The sequence below is a fragment of the Sminthopsis crassicaudata genome, chromosome 2 (genome assembly GCF_048593235.1).
Source record: "Sminthopsis crassicaudata isolate SCR6 chromosome 2, ASM4859323v1, whole genome shotgun sequence".
NCBI classification, from domain to species: Eukaryota; Metazoa; Chordata; class Mammalia; order Dasyuromorphia; family Dasyuridae; genus Sminthopsis; species Sminthopsis crassicaudata.
The window spans coordinates 37,023,897-37,046,705 of NC_133618.1; the positions used below are offsets into that span (position 1 = coordinate 37,023,897).

The 22,809-nt window shown below is 38.3% G+C and overlaps 1 protein-coding gene across 6 annotated transcripts; it reads right to left on the reverse strand.

Moving 5' to 3' along the window:
• Positions 1–1,530: 1,530 nt before the first annotated feature.
• Positions 1,531–20,627, reverse strand: LOC141554175 (KRAB domain-containing protein 5-like). 6 transcript variants are annotated; one of them, XM_074285801.1, is made up of 5 exons: positions 20,092–20,621; positions 11,507–11,602; positions 10,941–11,067; positions 9,150–9,245; positions 1,531–4,057 (listed from the first exon to the last, which is right to left on the reverse strand). In XM_074285801.1, the coding sequence occupies exons 3-5, from the start codon at positions 10,987–10,989 to the stop codon at positions 2,472–2,474; spliced, it is 1,731 nt and encodes a 576-aa protein (XP_074141902.1). In that variant the 5' UTR covers positions 10,990–11,067; positions 11,507–11,602; positions 20,092–20,621; the 3' UTR covers positions 1,531–2,471. The 6 variants fall into 6 exon arrangements, with proteins under 6 accessions (XP_074141902.1, XP_074141901.1, XP_074141900.1 ...); XM_074285800.1 differs by having other exon boundaries at positions 11,476–11,602; XM_074285804.1 differs by lacking the exon at positions 11,507–11,602 and adding an exon at positions 4,531–4,614 and having other exon boundaries at positions 3,939–4,057; positions 20,092–20,627.
• Between the last annotated feature and the right edge of the window lie 2,182 nt (positions 20,628–22,809).

A 22,809-nucleotide genomic window follows, 5' to 3' on the forward strand; every position in this document is an offset into this window, starting at 1 on the left:
ATTACTAGTTTGGAAAACAATTAACTCCAATGCTATATAATCATTTGGGAAAATATGCAATGAAGAAGTCCTACAAAATTCCTTTTATGACACAAATATGTTTGGGGGTTTCTACCCTAGGAAGAACCAGCATAGAGAAAGATAACTACAAACTAATTTCCAACATTCCCGTAAGACTAACAGTGTAAAAAAATTTAAATAAAATATTAGAAAATATATTATAGAAATTTATCATAAGGATAATATACTATGACAAGTTGGTTTATACCAGAAATACAATGTTGATTCAAGATTAGCCAAATTTCAACATAATTGATCATGTCAAAAGAAACCAACAAAACTAAACAAACCAGAAGAAATCATAGGATTCTCTCAATGGATGCAGAAAAAGCTTTTGACAAAATAAAGCACCCATGCCTATTAAAAGCATTAGAATGAATGGGAATAAGTGGAACTTTCCTTACAATGAAAAGCATTATCTATAATGAAAATAAAGACAAGTATTAAAAAAAAAAAAAAAGAAAAAGATGACCCCTATGTGGTTAATTATACATTCTACTATAGTAATGGATCACTTTGAATAGTCATTTGAATCACAGATAACAGAGAATGAAGCCTTACAATTGTAAGGAGAATTGGATGGGTTATTTATAAGATGCCACACTATTATATTCTTTCATTATGATAACATGATTAGTAGGAAACATGACACAATTTCCAAAGTTGGATTAAGAATTCACATATATCTACTCATTCAGTGTCATACCACTCAAACCCCCAAGAAATTATTTTACAGAGCCAGAAAAAATAATAACAAAATTCATCTGGAAGAACAAAAGGTCAAGAATTTCAAGGGAATTAATGAAACAAAATGCAAATGAAGGTGGCCTAGCTGTGTCAGACTAAAACTATATTATAAAACAGCAGTTGGTACTGTCAAGAAACAGAGTTGCTGATAAGTGGAATAGATTAGGTTCACAGGATACAATAGTCAATGACTATAGCAATCTAGTGTTTGACAAACCCAAAGACCCCAGCTTTTGGGATAAGAACTCACTCTTTGACAAAAACTGCTGGGAAAATTGGAAATTAGTATGGCAGAAACTAGGCACTGATTCACACCTAACACCCCGTACTAAGTTAGGGTCAAAATGGGTTCATGATTTAGACATAAAGAGTGATATTATAAGCAAATTAGAAGAACATAGGATAGTCTACTTTTCAGATCTATGGAGAAGGAAGGAATTTGCAGCAAATCAGGAACTGGAGTACATTATTGAATATAAATTGAATGCAATTGAATACAATTAAGTTAAAAAGGTTTTTAAATAAACAAAACCAATGTAGACAAGATGAGAAGGGAAGCAATAAATTGGGGGAAAAATTTTACATTCAAGGATTCTGATAAAGGCCTCATTTCTTTTTTTTTTAATAGCTTTTTATTTACAAGATATATGCATAAGTACTTTTTCAGCATTGACAATTGTAAAAACTTCTCCCCTCCTTCCCCCCAACCCCCCTTCCCCCAGATGGCAGGTTGACCAATACATGTTAAATATGTTAAAGTATACGTTAAATACAATATATGTATACATGTCCAAACAGTTATTTTGCTGTACAAAAAGAATTGGACTTTGAAATAGTGTACAATTAACCTGTGAAGAAAATCAAAAATGCAGGAGGACAAAAATAGAGGGAATGGGAATTCTATGTAGTGGTTCCTAGTCATCCCCCAGAGTTCTTTCGCTGGGTGTAGCTGGTTCAGTTCATTACTGCTCTATTGGAACTGATTTGGTTCATCTCATTGTTGAAGGGAGCCACGTCCATCAGAATTGATCATCATACAGTATTGTTGTTGGAAGTTTATAATGATTTCCTAGTTCTGCTCCTTTCACTCAGCATCAGTTCATGTCAGTCTCTCCAGGCCTTTCTGAAATCATCCTACTGGTCATTTCTTACAGAGCAATAATATTCCATAACATTCATATACCATAATTTACCCAATCATTCTCTAACTGATGGGCATCCACTCAATTTCCAGTTTCTGGCCACTACAGAAAGGGCTGCCACAAACATTCTTGCACATACAGGTCCCTTTCCTTTCTTTAAAATCTCTTTGGGATATAAGTCCAGTAGTAACACTGCTAGATCAAAGGAAAAGGCCTCATTTTTAAAACACATAGGCTTCTACTAAATCGACTAAGTGTTCTTGCTAGTTGAAAGCTTTCTTACATTCTTTACATTTAGATTTCTATCCAATATGAATTATCTAATGTTTCTTAATGTTTAAACTGTACAAGAAAGTTTTCTCAGTTTCATTACATTCAAAGAGATTCTCAGTTTTTAATATGCAAAGTTTGGATTTCAGATATAGTATCCTATAACATTGGAACATTCAAAGGATTTCTCTCCAGTATAAATTTGTTAAAAGTTTCTATATATTTAAAAGCTTTTTTATATTCACAGAATTTTTAGGGTTTCTCTCCAATATGAAATCTCTTATGTAAATTTAGGTTTCCCTTACGTTTGAAAACTTTTCCACATTCAATGCATATATAGAGTTTCACATCAGTATGAATTTTCTTATGCCTATCAAGATGTCCCAAACAACTGAAGGCTTTTCCACATTCATTACATTTATAAGGTTTCTCTCCAGTATGGATTTTCTTATGTCTAGTAAGGCCTCCTTTCTCCTTGAAGGCTTTTCCACATTCATTACATTTAAAGGGTTTCTCTCCACTATGAATTCTCTTGTGTGAATTTAAGCCTCCCTTCTGCCAGAAGGCTTTTCCACATTCATTACATTTATAGGGCACAGTATGAATTGTCTCATGTATATCAATGCTTTCCTTACAACTGAAGGCTTTTCCACATTTAATACATTTATACAATTTCTCTCCAGTATGAATTTTCTTATGCCTATTAAGGAGATCCTTATGGCTGAAGGCTTTTCCACATTCACTACATTTGTAGGGCTTCTCCCCTGTATGAGTTGCCTCATGTATATCAAGGCTTTTCTTAAACCTGAAGGATTTTCCACATTCATTACATTTATATGGTTTTACTCCAGAATGAATTTTCTTATGTATACGAAGAGTTCCCTTAAGTTTGAAGGCTTTTCCACATTCCTCACATTTATATGGCTTCTCCCCAGTATGAGTTGCTCCATGTACAACAAGGTCTCTCTTAAACCTGAAGGCTTTTCCACATTCATTACATATATATGGTTTATCTCCAATATGAATTTTCTTATGCCTATTTAGGTGATCCTTCCGACTGAAAGCTTTTCCACATTCATTGCATTTATGGGGCTTCTGCCCTGTATGAGTTGCCTCATGTACATCAAGACCTTTCTTAAACCTGAAGGCTTTTCCACATTCATTGCATTTATATGGTTTCTCTCCAGCATGAATTTTCTGATGTCTAGTAAAGGATGCCTCATCCCTGAAAACTTTTGCACATTCTTTACATTTATAAGGTTTCTCTCCAGTAGGAATTCTCTTGTCTAGATAAAGATATCCCCTCTGGTTAAAACCTTTCCTACCTTTATTGCATTGTGTAATAGGCTTTTCTTTCAGGAGATTTTTCAGATGAACAGCAAGATTTGAATTGTAACTGGAAGTTTTACCACATTCACCAAATTTATGAGATTTCACTCTAGCCTGAATTCCTCCATGTACACTAAGGCTTGAATTGATGTGGAAGGTTTTGCCATATTCATTAAATCTATGAGGATTTCCTTGAGAACACACTCCATGGGAATGATTAAGTTCTGAATGGTGACTGTAAAATTTCCTGTATTTATTAAACTTACAAAGGTTCTTCAGCAAGGAAACTCTGCTAGATGAAGTTTTGCAGGGCTTAACTATTAGCTTCATGGACTGTCTTTCTGGGTTGTTTATCTGCCTTTCTAATCCAGTATCATAATTCCAAACTTCTCCCAATTTAGATTTGCAGAAATCATCCTTTATGAATACCTCTCTGGTTGGTTCTCTGGTAGTAATACATTGCTGTAGAGTTGACTCCACAGCATATTCTCTTTTCTTAAGAGGGGAATCTGAAAGAAACGCAAAAAATGTCAGCATTCAGTGCTCAATGTTAAGGGTAAAACAAAACTATTTTATGCTCAATTCTAGTTTCAGTCATTTCCATTAGGAAGAAGGGTGATTGATATGGACAAGGTAGAAGAAACATGATCAAGAGAGAGCTAAAGCCCAAAAACAGATGAGGGGAAAGTGACAGAACTGCCCAAAAATGTTTAAATGTTCAGAGAGAAAAACAATAATTCTATTTTAAAAATTTTTTTAAACTTTTTATTTTCAAAACATGCAGACATAGCGTTATGTTTCAGATTTAATCCCCCTTCCCCTCACTCACTCCCCATATACATATACATATATATGTAATCCAATATGTATAAACATATTTATACAATTCTCTTCCTGCACAAGAGAAATCAGAGCAAAAAAAAGAAAGTAAATGAGTAAGAAAATAAAATGGAAGCAAACAAGAGTGAGAATGTTAAGTTACCATCCACATTCAGTTCCTACAGTTTTCTCTCTGGGTGTAGATGGCTCTCTTCATCACTGAACAAGTGGAAATGGCCTGGATCATCTTATTGTTGGAAAGAGACATGTCCATCAGAATTGATCATCGTATAATCTTGTGGTTACCAAGTACAATGATCTCCAGGTTCTGCTCATTTCACTCAATATCAGTTCTTGTAAGTCTCTCCAGGCTTCTTTGAAATCATCCTATTGGTCATTTCTTATAGAACAATAATATTCCATAACATTCATATATCATAACTTATGCAGCCATTCAGTTTCCAGTTTCCAGCCACTACAAAGAGGGCTGCCACAAACATTTTTGCACATGTGGGTCCCCTTCCCTTATTTAAGATCTCTGGGATATAAGCCCAGTAGTAGCACTGCTGGATCAGAGGGTATGTATACACAGTTTGATAACTTTTTGAGCATAGTTGCAAATTGCTCTCCAGAATGGTTGGATCCATTCACAACTCCACCAACAATGTGTCACCGTCCCTACTTTCCCACATCCCCTCCAACATTCATCATTAACTTTTCCTATCATCGTAGCCAAGTGTGTGAGTGGTGTGTAGTGATATTTCAGAGTTGTCTTAATTTGCACTTCTCTGATCAATAGTGATTTAGAACACTTTCTCAAATGATCAGAAATAGTTTTAATGTCTTCATCTGAAAAATGTCTGTTCACATCCTTTGACCATTTGTCAATTGGAGAATGCTTTGGATTCTTATAAATTTGAGTCAATTCTTTATAGATTTTAGAAATGAGGCCTTTATCAGAACATTTAAATGTGAAAATGATTTCACAATTTATTGCTTCCTTTCTAATCTTGTCTGCATTAGTTTTGCTTGTAGAAAAACTTTTTAACTAAATATAATCAAAATTGTCTGTCTGGCATTTAATTATAAGTTCCAGTTCTTCTTTGGACACAAATTCCTTCCTTCTCAGATCTGAGAGGTAAACTATCCTATGTTCTTCTAATTTGCTTATAATATCATTTTTTATGTCTAAATCATGAACCCATTTAGATTTTATCTTGCTATACTGTGTTAAGTGTAGGTCAATGCCTAGTTTCTGCCATACTGGTTTCCAATTTTTCCAGCAGTTTTTGTCAAATAGTGAATTCTTATCCCAAAAGGTGGGATCTTTGGGTTTGCCAAACACTAGATTGCTATAGTTATTGACTATTTGTCCTGTGAACCTAACCTACTCCACAGATCAACTAGTAGTCTATTTCTTAGCCAGTACCAAATAGTTTTGGTGACCGCTGTTTTACATTATAATTTTAGATGTGGTACAGCTAGGCCACCTTCATTAGCATTTTTTTCATTAATTCCCTTGAAATTCTTGACCTTTTTTTCTTCCAGATGAATTTTGTTACTAATTTTTCTAGGTCAGTAAGATAGTTTCTTGGTCAACTCTGAGACACCACTACACACCTGTCAGATTGGCTAAGATGACAGGAACAAATAATGATGAATGTTGAAGGGGATATGGGAAAACTGGGACACTGATGTATTGTTGGTGGAGTTGTGAAAGAATCCAACCATTCTGGAGAGCAATCTGGAATTATGCCCAAAAAGTTATCAAACTGTGCATACCCTTTGATCCAGCAGTGCTACTACTGGGCTTATATCTCAAGGAAATATTAAAGAAGAGAAAGGAACCTGTATGTGCCAAAATGTTTGTGGCAGCCCTTTTTGTAGTGTCTAGAAACTGGAAGTTGAATGGATGCCCATCAATTGGAGAATGGTTGAGTAAATTATGGTATATGAATGTTATGGAATACTATTGTTCTGTAAGAAATGACCAGCAGGATGAATACAGAGTGGCTTGGAGAGACTTACACCAACTGATGCTGAGTGAAATGAGTAGAACTATGAGATCATTATACTCTTAAACAATACTATATGAAAATGTATTCTGATGGAAGTGGATATCTTCAGAGAAGAGCTAATCCAATTCCAATGGATCAATGATGGACAAAATGAGCTACACCCAGAGAAGAAACACTGAGAAATGAATGTAAACTGTTATCATTTTTTTGTTTTTCTCCCCAGGTTATTTTTACCTTCCGAATCCAATTCTTCCTTTGCAACAACAAGAACAACAAAATTTGGTTCTGCACATATATATTGTACCCAGGATATACTATAACATATTTAATATGTATGGGAATGCCTGCCATCTAGGGGAGGGGGTGGAGGGAAGGAGGGGAAAAATTTGGAACAGAAGGGAGTACAAGGGATAATGTTGTAAAAAAAAAAAAAAAAAAAAAAATTTGCCTATGCATATGTACTGTCAAAAAATGTTATAATTATAAAATTAATAAAAATTTTAAAAAATAGTTTCTTGGGAGTTAGTCACTAAATAAATAGATTAGTTTAGGTAGTATTGTCATTTTTCTTATATTCGCTCGACCTATCCAAGAGCACTTGATATTTTTCTACTTCCTTAGATCTGACTTTATTTTTGTGGAAAGTGTTTTGTAGTTTTGCTCATATATTTCCTGACATTCCTTGGCAGATAAATTCCCAAATATTTTATACTACTGACATTTATTTTGAATGGAATTTCTTTTTCTATCTCTTGCTGCTGAACTTTGTTGATAATATATAAAAATGCTGACGAATGATCTGGATTTATTTTGTATCCTGCAACTTGGCTAAAGTTGTGAATTGTTTCTAGTAGTTTTCTAGTAGTAGTTTCTAGTAGTTGATTCTCTAGAATTCTTTAAGTATACCATCATATTATCTGCAAAGAGTGATAATTTGGTTTCCTCATTAACTACTCTAATTTCTTTAATCTCATTTTCTTCTCTTATTGCCAAAGCTAGCATTTCTAATACAATATTGAATGCAAATGGTGATAGTGGGCAACCTTGTTTCATCCCAGATTTTACTGGGAATGGTTCTAGTTTATCCCCATTACATATGATGCTTGCTTATGGTTTTAAATAGATGCTACTGATCATTTTAATGAAAAGTCCATTTATTCCTATACTCTCTAGTAAAAAAATAACAAACAAACATTTCAAGTTGATCTCTGGTAACACTGAAGAAGAGATAGTGATTGAAGCTGTGATTTTATGAAGGAAATTCCCTAGACCAAACCAGGTTTCCACCTTCTATGAAAGTTATAGCTTGAGAACTGCGAGATGTCACTACCATACTGCACAAAGCACTGAACCTCCAATGAAGAAAACTCCTCTTCCTGAGTTCATTTTGGCCTCAGACATTTTCTAGCTGAAGGACCCTGGTCAAGCCACTTAATCCTGTTTTCCTCAGTTTCACCATCTGTCAAAATGAGCTAAAGAAGGAAGTAGTAAACCATTCTAAGATCTCCACCAAGAAAACCCCAAACAGGGTCACAAAGTGATGAACAGGACTCAAGGCCTCAATAGAAAAAGAGCACTGAGAGGTGAGAAATGAATTGTCCAATGTCACACTTAGAAAGTGTTAGAGGCAGGCTATGAACTCAGGTCTGGTAATTGGGAAGCTGGTGATCTTTATACTTGGTAACACTTCAAATCCTTGGAAGCTGCTTTCATGTCCTATGTTTCCATGTACTAAGAAAATCCCTAAATTTGTAGAGATAGAAAGCCAAAGTGTGAGTAGCAGTTGTGACACTTGTGAGGTCACTATGGGCAAGTAAAGATCTTCTGCTTTTCCCCAGGCCTTATTCTAAAATGAGAATGATACAAACATCATACATCCCAAGTGTTGGTAAAACACTCCTAAATCTGCTTCCAGTATATTAGTTATATTTATTATTAAAGTCAGTAATGACCTTAAAGGCAATTTTCCATGAAACAGTGGAAATGGCTGACAGCACCAATTCATGGTGGGGAAGGGAAAGTAGGAAGAGGATGAAAGGTGTAGATGGCACCTTTATAGGATCTATCCCTGAAAAGAATGAGACCAATTGGAAGGAAGCTAAAACAGGCAAGAGGACGGAGCAATGGTCTGATTTTTTAAATAGAGGTCAGACAATTATACCTGAAAGTTCTTTTCCGTTATCTCTCAGAAGACTCATCAAAGAGAAAAAATAATCTAAGGATTTAAGAAAACAGTAATAGAAATAAAAGACAGGACCCAGCTTATGGGTGGAAGGCTAAGCCTGATCAAGAAAAATTACAGCTTTTTCTGAGACTAGCGAGAAATACAAGGGAAGATTCAGTAGAAAACCATTTCTTGGCTTAGAAGTTAAGCTTGCAGAAGGAATGCAAGATGGACAATCACAGGCAGATGGACCCTGAAAGAGAGCTCCAGGCCCAACATTTCCAAGGTAATTCACTCAAGTTCCTGCTGGCAGTGAGTCCTGTCGCTGCCTAGGTTTCTGGGTCAGGGATTTTCAACTGCATCTGACTCTTTGTAAGGCCCTCTGAGGGACTTCTTGGCAGAGATTCATATCTCAAAGGATTTTACCACTTCCTTCTCCACATCATGTTACAGATGAGCCCCACAGGGTTAAGGGACCTGTCCAGGGTCTCACTGCAGGAAGTGACTTAGGTCAGACTGGAAATCAGAATCCTGAGTCTCCTTCAGTCCAGGGCTAGCTCTTGGGGCACTGCACCCCCTGCCCGCCTGGTTATTACTCACCCTCAGAAAAGCATCTGGGATCTTCTTCCCCTGATAGCCAGGGAGCTTCATGTCTCTCCAGACGAGAAATCATAGTTGGCTTAATTACTGGAAGTCCTGCTCAAGGAAAAATAAGAGGGAAGTGCTGAGAATACAGAGACATCTCAGAATTCAGTCCTGGTCTCTCTCTACAGAAAAGAAGCAGTTCTGGAAATGCCAGTGGCAAAACATCAATGACCCCTGAAGGAAGTTTCCCTCAGCAAATGTGGGAGAAGTGACAGAGCCTTTGGTGCAGACACAAGACAGATGGGGTCACTTTCACCCACTCCTACTCTTCTGGGAGAAATCTTTCCTTCTCAGCCCTGGGGCTCTATGGAGAACCTGAAGCCTGGCTGAGCAGAGAGTGTGGAACAAGAGCCTGCAGGGCTGCAGAATGAAGCTGCTGGCAAGTGTTTTGTAATTTTGCTCATATAATTCCTGACTCTCCTTTGGTAGATATATTCCCAAATATTTGATACTATCGACTGTTATTTTGAATGGAATTTCTCTTTGTATCTCTTGCTGTTGGATTGTGTTGGTAATGTATAAAAATCCTGAGGATTTATGTGGATTTATTTTGTATCCTGCGACTTTGCTAAAATTCTGAATTATTTCTAATAGCTTTTTAGCAGAGTCTTTGGGGTTCTCTAAGTATACCATCATGTCATCTGCGAAAAGTGACAATTTGATTTCTTCATTTCCTACTCTAATTCCTTGGATCTCTTTCTCGGCCTTATTGCCACTAGAGTTTCTAGTACTATATGAATAGTAATGGTGATAGTGGGCAACCTTGTTTCACTCCTGATCTACAGGAAAGGTTCTAGTTTATCACCTTACATATGATGTTTACTGAAGGTTTTAAATATATGCTCCTTATTATTTTAAGGAATAGTCCATTTATTCCTATACTCTCAAGCGTTTTTAGTAGGAATGGATGTTGGATTTTATCAAATGCCTTTTCTGCATCTATTGAGATGCTATGGTTTTTATTAATTTGATTATTAATATGGTCAATTATACTAATAGTTTTCCTAATATTAAACCAGCCCTGCATTCCTGGTATAAATCCCACTTGGTCATAGTGTATTATCCTGGGGATGATTTTCTGAAGTCTATTTGCTAATATCTTATTTAAGATTTTAGCATCAATATTCATTAAGGAAATTGGTCTATAGTTTTCTTTCTCAGTTTTCGATCTACCTGGTTTAAGTATCAGTACCATGTCTGTGTCATAGAAGGAATTTGGTAGGACTCCTTCAATCCCTATTTTTTCAAATAGTTTACATAGCATTGGAGTTAGTTGTTCTTTAAATGTTTGGTAGAATTCACCTGTAAATCCATCTGGTCCTGGGGACTTTTTCTTAGGAAGTTGGTTAATAGCTTGGTCTATTTCTTTTTCTGAGATGGGACTATTTAGACTACTTACTTCTTCCTCTGTTAATCTGGGCAAGCTATATTTTTGAAGGTATTCTTCCATTTCATTTAAGTTATCAAATTTATCGGCATAAAGTTGAGCAAAGTAGCTCCTAACTATTGTTATTAGCTGAGGGTCTGCCATCTCTACCTCATCACCATAGTGGCCTTTGCCATTCCTCAGAAATGACTCCTTTTGTATTGACAATTACATATTTGGTATCTCCTTGGATAGTACAGAAGCTCCATGAGGGCAGAGCCTAAGTTTTACCTTTGTCATCTAGTGACTACCATAGTTCCTGGTACTCAGTTGGAGCTGAATATATGCAGATTGAGTGATTAAAAAAAAAATTACCTTACCAAGAGAGACAAAGTTCTCATAGTTCTCCAGCATCACTTCTCTGTACATGTCTTTCTGGCCAAGATCCAAATAGCTCCATTCCTCCTGGGTGAATTCCACAGCAACATCTTGGAATGTCAGGAATTTCTAAAACATAATAACATCTTAACTTGATAAATGAAAGAGATTTAAGAACCCATCTACTAATGCAGACTGGGGAAGAAGGTAGGGAGATACTTGGAACTCAAAATGTAACCAAAAAATGAAATAAATTTTATTTCTTTAAAATTTTATTTAGTTTTTTTTTTAAATGAAAATACTTTTTTTTTCAAAATGCATGCAAAGATAGTTTTCAGCATTCACCCTTTCAAAACCTTGTTTTCCAAATTTTTCTCCATCCCTCCACACCTCCCAAGTCCTTTAGGCAGCAAGCAATCCAATATGGGTTAAACATGCACAATTCTTTTATACATATTGCCACCTTTCTCATGCTAAGTAAGAAAAAACAAATCAAAAGGGGAAAAAAAGGGAACAAATTTAAAAAACCAAACAAACCACCAAGCAACCACAAAAAAGGTGAAAATACTATTCTTTGATCCACATCCAGTTTCCATAGCCCTTTCTCTGGATGCAGATGGCTCCCTCCATCACAAATCCACTGGAACTGCCTTGAATCACCTCACTGTTGAAAAGAGGCAAGTCCATCACAGTTGATCATCACATAATCTTCTTGTTCCTGTGTGTATTATTCTCTTGATTCTATTCTCCTCAATTAGGACCAGTTCATATAAGCCTTTCCAGGGTTTTCTGAAATCAGCCTGTTCGTTATATTGTACAGAACAATATTATTTCATAACATTCATATACCCCAAGTTACAGCCATTCATTTTCCATTTCCTTGCCACTAAAAAAATTTTTGCACATGTGGATTTTTTTCCTTTTTATGATTTTTTAAAAGATATAAACCCAGCAAAAAAAAAAAAAACTGCTGAATAAAAGAGTACCCACAATTTTAAAGCCCTTTGGGCATAGTTCCATATTGCTCTCCAGAATGGCTGGATGAGTTCATAATTCCACCAACAATGTACTAGTATCCCACTTTTCCTATATCCCTTCCAACACTTATCATTATCTTTTCCTCAGAGTTAACTTAATTTATATTTTTCTAACCAATAGCGATTTAGAGTATTTTTGCATATGACTAAAAATGGCTTCAATTTCTTTGCCTGAAAATTGTTCATGTTCATGGTAAATTGACCCTTTAACAGTTGAGAAATTGCTTGTGTTATCATAAATTTGAGATAATTATCTATGTATCTTAGAAATGGGGCCATTATCAGAAACATTAGATGTAAAAAAAATTTCTGTTTTCTGCCTCCTTTAACTTAACTAAATGGTTTTGTTTCTACAAAAACTTTTTCATTTAATATAATCAAAATTATCCATTTTGCATTTCATAATGTTCTGTAGTTCTTTTTTGGCCATAAATTCTTCCTTCTCCTCAGGTAGACTGGGAGGTAAACTATCTCTTGTTATCTTAATTTGCTTATATTATTACCCTTTACGTCTAAATCATGACCCCATTTCAAATTTACTTGGCACAGGGAATTACAGTTTGGTCAGTGCCTAGTTTCTGCCATATTATTTTCTAGTTTTCTCAGTAATTTTTGTCAAATACTGAGTTCTTATCTCAGAATCTAGAGTTTTTGGCTTTACCAAACACTAGATTACTATAGTCACTGACTTATGTCTTGTGACTTAATCTATTTCACTGATCCATTATTCTATTTCCTATCCATTATCAAATGGTTTTGATAACCAGTACTTCATAATATAGTTTCAGGTCTGGTACAGCTTACCCACTTCCTTTGCTGTTTATTTTTTGTTCATTAATTCCCTTGAAATTTTTGATCTTTTGTTCTTGAAGATTAATTTTTTTGGTAGCTTTGTAAAGCAATTTCTTGGCATTATGGCACTAAATAAGTAGATTAATTTAGGGAGAAATGTCATTTGTATTATAGTATCATCAGCCTGCCCACTAACACTTGATCTTTTTCCCAAATTGTTTAACTTTATTTGTGTGGAAAGTATATTGTAGTTGGGTTCCTGGCTTTGTCTTAGCAGGCAGATTGCCAAATATTTTATATTATCTACAGTTATGTTTAATGGGATTTTTCTTTTTATCTCTTCCTGCTGGTCTTAGTTGGTAACATATAGAAATGCTGATGATTTATGTGGGTGCATTTTATATTCTGCAATTTTGCTAAAGTTCTTCGTTGTTTCTGGTAGTTTTTTCACTTGTTTCTCTAGCATTCTTTTACTATACCTACATATCATCTGCAAAGAGTGACAACGATTTTCTCATTACCTAATTCCTTCAATTTCAATGAAATAGAATGGTAAAAAATTTGTTATGAAGATATTGTGATGTTCCCAAACTCAAAGTTAGGCCAAGTTCTGTTTTTGGGTAAAGAATAGAATACTGGGAGCAGCTAGGTGGAGCAGTGGACAGAGCACCAGCCTTGAAGTAAGGAGGACTTGAGTTCAAATCTTAACTCAGTCAACACTTACTGTATGACCCAGGGCAAGTCACTTAACCCCAATTGCCTCATATACAAAAAAAGAAAAGAATGGCATCAGATCCTTTTTCTCAACCCAGTTTTGGGTGTGTTTGGTCTATCAGCATGCGGCTTATTTATATGTATTCAACAAACAGTACATATCAGGTGGAGTAGTAGGTGACTTGTCTCAGTATACTATAATCTATTGAGACGGTCTGACCATTTTCTACTGAGTGGCTATGAGTCTACTTAAGACTTTGCAATGGCCTAAACTTTAATACAAAAAGGACTTGGGAGAGCTTATCATGAAGCAGAGTGACATGGTGTAAAAAAAAAGAACAATTCTTTCTTCTATTTTACTGTTTGAAAGGAAAGGACAAAAATTTAGGTGATGTAAAAAAAAAATCAATAAAATATATCTTAAGAAAAGATAATTATGGCCTTTTAGCAAATAACATTATTATTGGGAACATGTCTAGAGACTGTTTTGGGGGGAAGAAGAAAGCTAGTTGTTCAATACTTTTAACATCCTAATTTGTCTTTGGAGAAAATTGGGACAATTGAAATATCTACCTATTTGGAAATAAAGGCATAGTTTGTGGCATATTGATAGTAATACTGTAATGCTATTAAAATTAAAATGAACCAAGAACATAAAGAAACATGGAAGTTGATCAAAGAACATCATTGAAGAAATAATTTCAAAGAGAATGACAATAATGAAAAAACATAACAAAATTGATGGAATGTAATCAAAGCAGTACATAAGGGAAAATTTATATCTCTAATAAAAGAGAAAAAGCCGATCAATGAATTAGGCATGAAATTGGAAAAGCTAAAAGAAGAATAAATTTAAAATCACAATTACACATCAAAGTGGAAATTCTGAATATCCAAGGAAACATTAAAGAAATCAAAGATACAAAAATCGTTGAATGAATTACTAAAACTACAAGATAGTGTCAGAAACATTCTTAATATTGAAATTCCGGTATCAAGGAAAATTTATTAAAGAAGAATCTTGAGGAATCAAATTAAACTTTCTGGCCAGGCATATGATCATCTCAATAGATGCAGAAAAAGCATTTGATAAAATCCAACATCCATTCCTACTAAAAACACTTGAGAGTATAGAAATAAATGGACTATTCCTTAAAATAATAAGGAGCATATATTTAAAACCGTCAGTAAACTTTCTGGCCAGATATGCTTTCCCTTCATATTCCAGAAGAGGGAGCACTGAGCACAGAATTCAAAGAAGCTTTATACTTGTCAGTTTACCCACAGTCCCCTCCCTTGAGACAACAAATTGGTCCTTTCCCTCTAGGTAAAAATCTTTGCCCAGTGTTGGATTCCTCCTAAATATTTATAAGCATTTCCCCTCCTCTTTATCCTACATCCCAGGTTCAAAACTGGCAGAAAACTCCTCCTGTAGGATATGCAGTTTAATGAGCAACTAGCCTATTAAGCAAGTTCTGATCATTGACCCCAACCAGTTTGACCTGGATGGGCTGTTATCTTCAGTTTGTAGTTTTCTCAATACCAAAAGTCTCTTTCACATCCTCAGAGTCCACCTGTGCCTTCCTAGCTCCCAATTCCGAGTCTTCCTCAGATTTCTGAGACTGTGAAGCATAATTGTTCTGTGTTCTCTCTTAATTTCTGACATTCTGAAAATTCACAGTTCACTGTACTTATTATTACCTTACCCAACCTCAAAGCTTACATCATACAGTGGAAACCTAACTTTTCAGGATTTCTCACACCGGTTTTATGAACCAAACCAAAAAACCTAATCACAATAAAATGGATAAAACATTGGTTAATTTCTTTAAAAAAAAAAGAAAAGATAATTTGGAAAAATGAATACAAGGGATAATATTATAAAATATATATATATAATAAAAAATTATTAATAAAAAAAAATGTTCCTGGTCTCACTCCTCTGCCAGCTGTGATCACACTGAGCCCCACTGAGCCAGGGACAAGCCAGATACCCTAATGAAGACCTACTGAGGGCTCCTCAAAGGAGGAGGTTGGGCAGCAGCCCTGGCTGACTGCCCCGGGAGCTCGGGATGCCATCCTCAAGCAGACCCTCCTGCTGACCACAGGGTCCCTCAGTCCTGGGCTATGACTTTAACTGCTGCCTGGGCTGTGGGATCTCTGGCTCCTTCACCCCCACAGGTTTCCAGGCCACCAGCTTCAGCCCTGAGGTCCACAGATGGACACCAGGACTGAACAGAAGCTGGGGCCTCAGAAGGAGAAGCAGAAGAGCCAGGCAGGCCTGAACAAGAGCCATTGTCCAGTGAGGGCCTGCACCTCTGCCGGGGCTACTCTGTGAGTCTCATCAGCCCTGGTGACCCAGGGATCACCGATACCTGGAGAGACAAAAGAGTGGGTGTTCTGGGGACAACTTTGGGAGGCAGAGGAACATCTGACCACACATGGCCCCCGCCTGCCTGGGTGCATTTAGTCTGAAGGGGAAGGACCCAGACAAAATGCCAGCCATAGGACTGCAGACCTGCTTCTCCTCACTGACAATAACTGCAGCTTTGAGAACTGCTGGCTCCCAATTTGGGGCTAGATGGTTCTGGAGAAAGATCAGGGGAAGGAGCAGAATGGACACCCGAGAAGATGACTGCACAAGTGGACAAAGAAATCCTCGATCCTGACTCTGTACTAATGAGCACAGAAGAACATCCCAGGGCTAAGCCCAGCCGTGACAGAGGCCTTTCTGAGGGATATAATCTTCTGCCACTCATGGAAGAAAGCAGGACTTGTGCTGGACATTGTGCCGGATTTCCAGAACTCTCAGGCCATCTCTGCCAAGCTCACGGGCCTGATAGTCCAGAACCCCAAGCTTCCTTGGGAAGGCCTGCTGACACACATGGTGCCCATGCCGTGCCCACGAGAACCCAGCCGATTATGTTGCGTACAGCAACACGGGCCAGGAACTAACTGGATGGTGCAGACTGGAGCCCGAGCCCGGACCTCGCCATGTCCTGGGGTGAGATAAGAACGGAATGGAAGCTGTTAAGGACTATGCTGATAATATGCTTGTAGCAGAGACTTTGGCCCAGAAAATCAGCACCTTGAGTCCAGAGAGGAATGATGAGAGCAACTGGGTCTAACAAGGACCTGGAAGCTGGGGGTTCTAGATTCTATTTGTTGTTTCACATTTACTCCCCCCCCCCCAGAAACCCATTCTTCATGGTGCTCTGCAAATACGTGGGCCTGAGATAAAGGTCTCTTTATGTAGCAGGTGATGGTACATATCCCTAAAACCAGTGAACTTCATTGCATCACCTACCCCCCAAAAAACAACAACAACAACAAAAAAAAAAAAAAAACAAGAAGAAAACAATTTACCAGTATGAAAAATGAACAGGGTGAATTTACCACCTCTGAAGAGCAAATTTGAGTAATAACTAAGAGATATATTGCCCAAATGTGTGCCAGTGAATATGAAAATAAAGAGGAAATGCATGAATACTTATAAAAACATAAATTGCCCAGATTGATGGAAGAGGAAATCAAATATGTAATCCAACATGAGAAAAGAAAAATTGAATATAATATAAATGAACTTTTCAGAAAACATCCACAGGGTCAGATACATTCACATGTTAATTTTACCAATTTACAAAACAATTAACTCAAATACTATATAAATTCTTTGGAAAAATAATTAAAGAATTCTATTAGATTCCTTTTATGACACAAATGAAACAAATATAGTATTGATTCTTAAACTAGGAAAACCAAATAAAGAAAGAAAACTATAGACTAATTTCCAATATCCTCATTGAAATATTGATGCAAAAATTTAAATGAAATATTAAGAATGAGAACATAGAAATTTATCACAAAGATAACACACGATAAGCAAGTCAAATTTATAATAAAATACAGGGCTGATTCAGCCTAATTAATGACATATAACAAAAACCAACAAAAATCGTATGATTATCTCAATTGATGCAGAAAAAGCTTTCGACAAAATAGAGCATCTATGCCTACTCAAAACACTAGACAGAATAGGAAAAAATCAAGCTTTCCTTTCAATGAAAAAAGTATTATCCATCTAAAATCATCAGAAAGCATTTTCTGTAAGGAATATAAGCTAGAATTCTGCTTAATAAGATTAGGGTAGATAGAAACAGGAATGCCCATGACCACCATTATTGTACTGGAAATATTAGCTACAGCAAGAAGAGAAAAAGAAATTGGAGGAATTAGAATAGGGAATAAGGGAAAAAAACTATCACTCTTTGCAGACAATATAATGGCATCTTTAAAGTATCCCACTAATAGACACCTACATACATACCTACACACATACACATGCATACATTGACATACACTTACATCTACACATGTATACCCACACATACATTTATACAAACATACACACGGATCTAAAACAATAGCAGGGCTGACACACAATGTACATTTCTTTCCTGATGGAATCACTCAGTTTCCCTGTCAGAGAACAAGAATTCCAAGCCATTCTTTGTGTTTTTCCAATAAAGTCTACCCGGAATCCTTGTTATAATTTAGCTGAAAGGCGCCTCTTTCCTATCTGGTCTAACTCTTGAGTTATTACTTACTCTCTCCTATAGGGAGCTCTCCCTTCCTCCTCTCCTTTATCCCACTCCTTTTAATACACACACTTTGTCCCATTCCCATTAATCTGAACACCCACCTTTAAAGGTCTTTATAAAAGGTTAGTTATAGTCATTCATGCTCAAAACAATGGGTCAAAGTGGGTCCTCGAACTCACATCTCTCCTGCCTCCAAGTCCCCCGACTTTCCCCCTTTTCATTCATAGTTTCCCAATAAGTACCACAGCTATCTCCGCAAACACTGAGATCCTTGAGGGCAGGGCCTCTTTTTGCCTTTTTCCATAGGCCTTTAATCAGTGCTAGTTTGTTTGTTTACATTTTTATTGCTGGCTACGGCAGGTGCTTAATCAATGCAGGTAGTCTTTAGGACTGCAGTCTACCCCCTCTTAACTGCTAAGGAAAGAACTGGGGTCCAAGGGACTAGCTCAAGTCACACTGAGGAGGTCCTGAATGGTGTTCTCAGGCTGTCATCCTCTCTACACAGTAACTTCGTCCTTTTAAGCACTGTGGCACATTTATCCTTGGCCACCCAAGGGAACCCTTCCCTGTTCCCAGTGCTACTAAGCTCTGCTCCTTAGCTCTGTGTTAGCCTTTGGTCACCTTGGCACGACCAGCACTTGCAGCTGCAGTGACCAGCTTCACTCAGAGCCTCACTGATAACCCACCTCAGCCGCCTCCTGGCCCACCCTCCAAATCAGCTCTAGGTCCATTCACAGCAGGAAGGAGATCCAGAAGAAGAGAGCATAGCCCCATATCCCAAAGGACTCTGGGCTCCACTTGTTTGGGTGGGGTGATTGTTGGGGTGAAGAGACCTCAGCAAAACACTACCCAGGGTCTGAGTGGGCCCCCAGGAAGGCGCACCCTGATGTCGTGCTCATCTCTGCTACTGACTCTGTGTCCCCAAGATGTCACCGAATGTGGGCTTCAGTTCATGTCTGTAACACTCCAAGCCCACGGACCCCCGAATTTCACTCCCACTTTTTGGACACTACTTAATAAGTGCTGGGGATTTGGCCCCAAACATTACAGTGTGGGTCTAATCCTCAGCCCACTTTTCAAAAGATTTAGCAAATTAAAACAATGGGGAATGATGAGGTCTTCGAGGTGTTTTGGACCAAGGGAAACTAAGGAACAGATCACTGCCCCAAGCAGGGAGAGAGCTCTGACAGAGACCTGCTCAGCTCCACGGCCCCACCCACTGGGAGGTCCTGCTCAGACCCACCCATGCCGTCAGAAATCTCAGGCATAGTCTGGGGGTTAAATTTTCCCTAGAAAATCTTCTTCTGGGCCCTCCCAAGGTTTCTGCCTTCCTTTGGATCAATCCTCCAGGGTGCTCTGCCTCCTAGTGTCTTTCCCCTTCCCCTCCCCCATGCCCCCTTCTCACTACAGCTCTTATATGGGCCAAAGTCCCTTTCAGGATTTAGGCTGCCAGCTAAGGGCCCGCCCCAACCTCATGGGTGCTCCCCATCTAGTGGGTAATAGTGAGTTCCACTGAGGAACTTGTCTTTCATACGCTCTCCCGCTCTATTTCATAATCCCCATTCCCGGGGCCTTCATTTTCTCTGAAATCTCTCCTAAATCTCCATTTGCCAGAGAGAATGACCATTGTGAATTCTTCACACGGCCCAACCCAACTTTTGGAGGCTCCCACCACCTGCTGTCCATAAAACCCACAATAATTGGTTCTCAAACCACATCAGTAGGGTAGAATTAGAACCCAGGACCCTGGAATCTCTTCCTCCTCTCCCTAGAATTAGAACCCAGGACCCTGGAATCCCTTCCTCCCTCTCCCTAGAATTAGAACCCAGGACCCTGGAATCCCTTCCTCCCTCTCCCTAGAATTAGAACCCAGGACCCTGGAATCCCTTCCTCCCTCTCCCTAGAATTAGAACCCAGGACCCTGGAATCTCTTCCTCCCTCTCCCAGCGCGGCCCAGTCTCTATAGTAGGACTGCCTAAGCCAAAGCTCTCCCGCCCACAGGCACTCACCCATGTGGCGAACATGTCTCCCACGCCTCCTCCTTAGGTCGTGGATAAGGCTGAAAACAGACATCTCAGCGACTGCGCCAGCTCAGAGGTAGTGTGACCCTCGCTGGCATCCGTCGGAACCACAGATTCCTCTCCTCGCTTCTGGGAAATGTAGTCTTGCAGCTACCGCGCAGGCGCACGAGACAATTCAAGCCACTCGTTTATAAAGGGACTTTGGTACCCATCTGCAAGGGTTGGGCGGCGGGGGTGAGCGGCGCTAACCGAGAAGTGGTTGTAAAATATTGCCTAAATAATTACCTAATTTATCTGCAGCTATTTCTGGTGCTTCTAGAAACTCCGTGCGCAGGCTCTAGCGCTCAGCCAGGCAAATGATATATTAGGACGCTCCGCCCCTAAACAGCTCTAGTCCTAGCGAGCATGTATACAGCGCTTTCACCTGCCAAGCTCTTTGCGCCGCAATCTAGATCAGTCCAGAGCTGAGCGGATCTCCGGCCCCGGCCGCTGCCCAGCTTCTCCTGTGACACGTGCGGAAGCTGAGGCGGTATCGCTGTATCTGTGGGTGAGAGACTTGTCCGTCACTGCCCCGGTACGATAACCCTCATAATCCCAATCCTCCCGCTCCTCAGAGAGATCCTCCAGATCCACTCTTCCAGCGTTCCCTCCCGCGCCCCAGCCCTCTATTTTCAGGGTCACTCAGTCCATCTTTATTAAGCTTCTGCTGTGCCAGAAAATTCCTGTTTCTAAAACCCAGGAGGAATGTCTGCGGAAAGGTGGAGTCAGATGTAATTAACAGTGACTCATTAAGCACTTATTACATAATAGAAATATGGTTAATATCAAATATATTCCCCATTGCTGTGGCTGATACAGTATCCAGTGATGTGGTTTGCAGGTACCAATTAATGTGAGACAGCAAATACTGAGGTTCAGTCACGTGAAAAAACACAATGGCCATTCTCTTTCGGCAGAGAAGTTACAGACAAAATGAGGAGATACAGGAGACACCAGGAGTGGTAAATATGAAAGAGAGTGGAAGAGAACATATCTAGGACAGTGGTTCTGATGATTAATGAAGTAAAAGTTCCCCAGTATAACTTGCAATTAGCCAAGAGAAAGGAAATACACAATGAACTGGGAGTGTCCCTTAGAGGGCAGACTAAGCCCTAAAAGGGATTTATCCTTAACAAGTTACCTAGAAAGGGGAAAAGTGGAGTCTGAGAGGACACTCCATAAAACATAATGGTGCTAAGAGAAATGACAAGTAGTATGAGAAAGCGATGGGGGAAAGACACCACAAAAAGGCCATCCCTTTGCTCAATTTCTCCTGTTATATGTGAGGAAGTTGAGGCAGTTTTCATGGGTGTGCAGTGTATATTTCTGTGACAGCGACAATGAGACAGTCATATAGAGAAAGACAACTTGTATAGAAGTGGGGTTCAACCATGAAACCTGACACATTATGAGCCATAATTCTGCTAAAAAGGTAAATCGACAGTAAGCCCAAAGGCCTACAGATTTGGAGGAAAGTGTTGAAGATTACCCATTGACTTCATTTTTCAGGTGAAAATACTAAAGAGAGGAGAGGATGAGTCACACACTCCAGCCTCCCACAGCTAGAAAGTCACAGAATTACAATATGAATACTCCTTGGACACAACTCTAGGTGTAGGCCCGATTCAGCCAAACATAAGGTATTTTTGATGTGGTCTTCTCTGCCTTCAGCCAGTCCTTTGAGTTGAGGAAGGAATTGTCCACACACTGTGATGAGACTCTAGGGGAAATTCCTTCATACCCAATTTACTGTGACAACCATTCTCCCTTAACACTAATCCTCTATAATAAACACGTCCAGAAATTCACCACTGAAAATAGCAAATGGTGAATAGTTTGGATTTCTTTTTCTAGTAATCAAATTCTATATAGCATTGATTTAAACTTGAATTCCAAACCAATGAAATAGCTCTTTCCTTCAAATCTATAGTCTGATGTTCCAATTTATATCCCATTAATATTTAAAATCCACCAAATACATATTTCTCAAAATTTTGAACATAAAAGAATGGAATGGATAAATCCTCTCTTGAAAAGATAAGAAAAAACTTCAAACCATGACTTTTCCCAAACATAATCTCATTGAAATACTAATTAGTGAAATACAATGCAAAATTTAGAAAACAATCAAAACCACAAAAACTAGAAACCAAATTTCTATTAAAGGTTAGAAAATACATTGACTTTTACAAAGCAGTGCTCTGAATCCCCAAAAGGGTAAGAGACCCTGCTGATGGACTCTCAGGTTCAGACTAGTTAGAGGGAGTTGAACAAAAAGTTAAGATGCCTGGTCTATTTCAAGCCCCTAATTTTATAAATGAGGAATCTGAGGGCCAGAAAAGGTCAAATAAGTTTCCCTAGGTGAGGAAGAGTTTAAGTCATGAAGTCAGGATTCAGCCCAGTTCTTCTGATCACCAGGCTGGTGCTCTGCCCTTAACAGCCTTAATCAGCAAATGGGCATTGCCTCAGTCAAACTGAGACCTATTAAAGATGGTAACTTAAGGTCTCTTCCTGTATCCAGGGCTATTTCCAGTCCTCCTGATCTGAAGCTGGCCCCTGGATCCAGATGCTTCTGGAGAACAAAGGAAGGCTGGTAACCTTGCACAGTCTTCCCTCACTCAAGTCTATTCCATTTTCCTGTCAGGGCATCCCCTCCCTGAGCTAAAT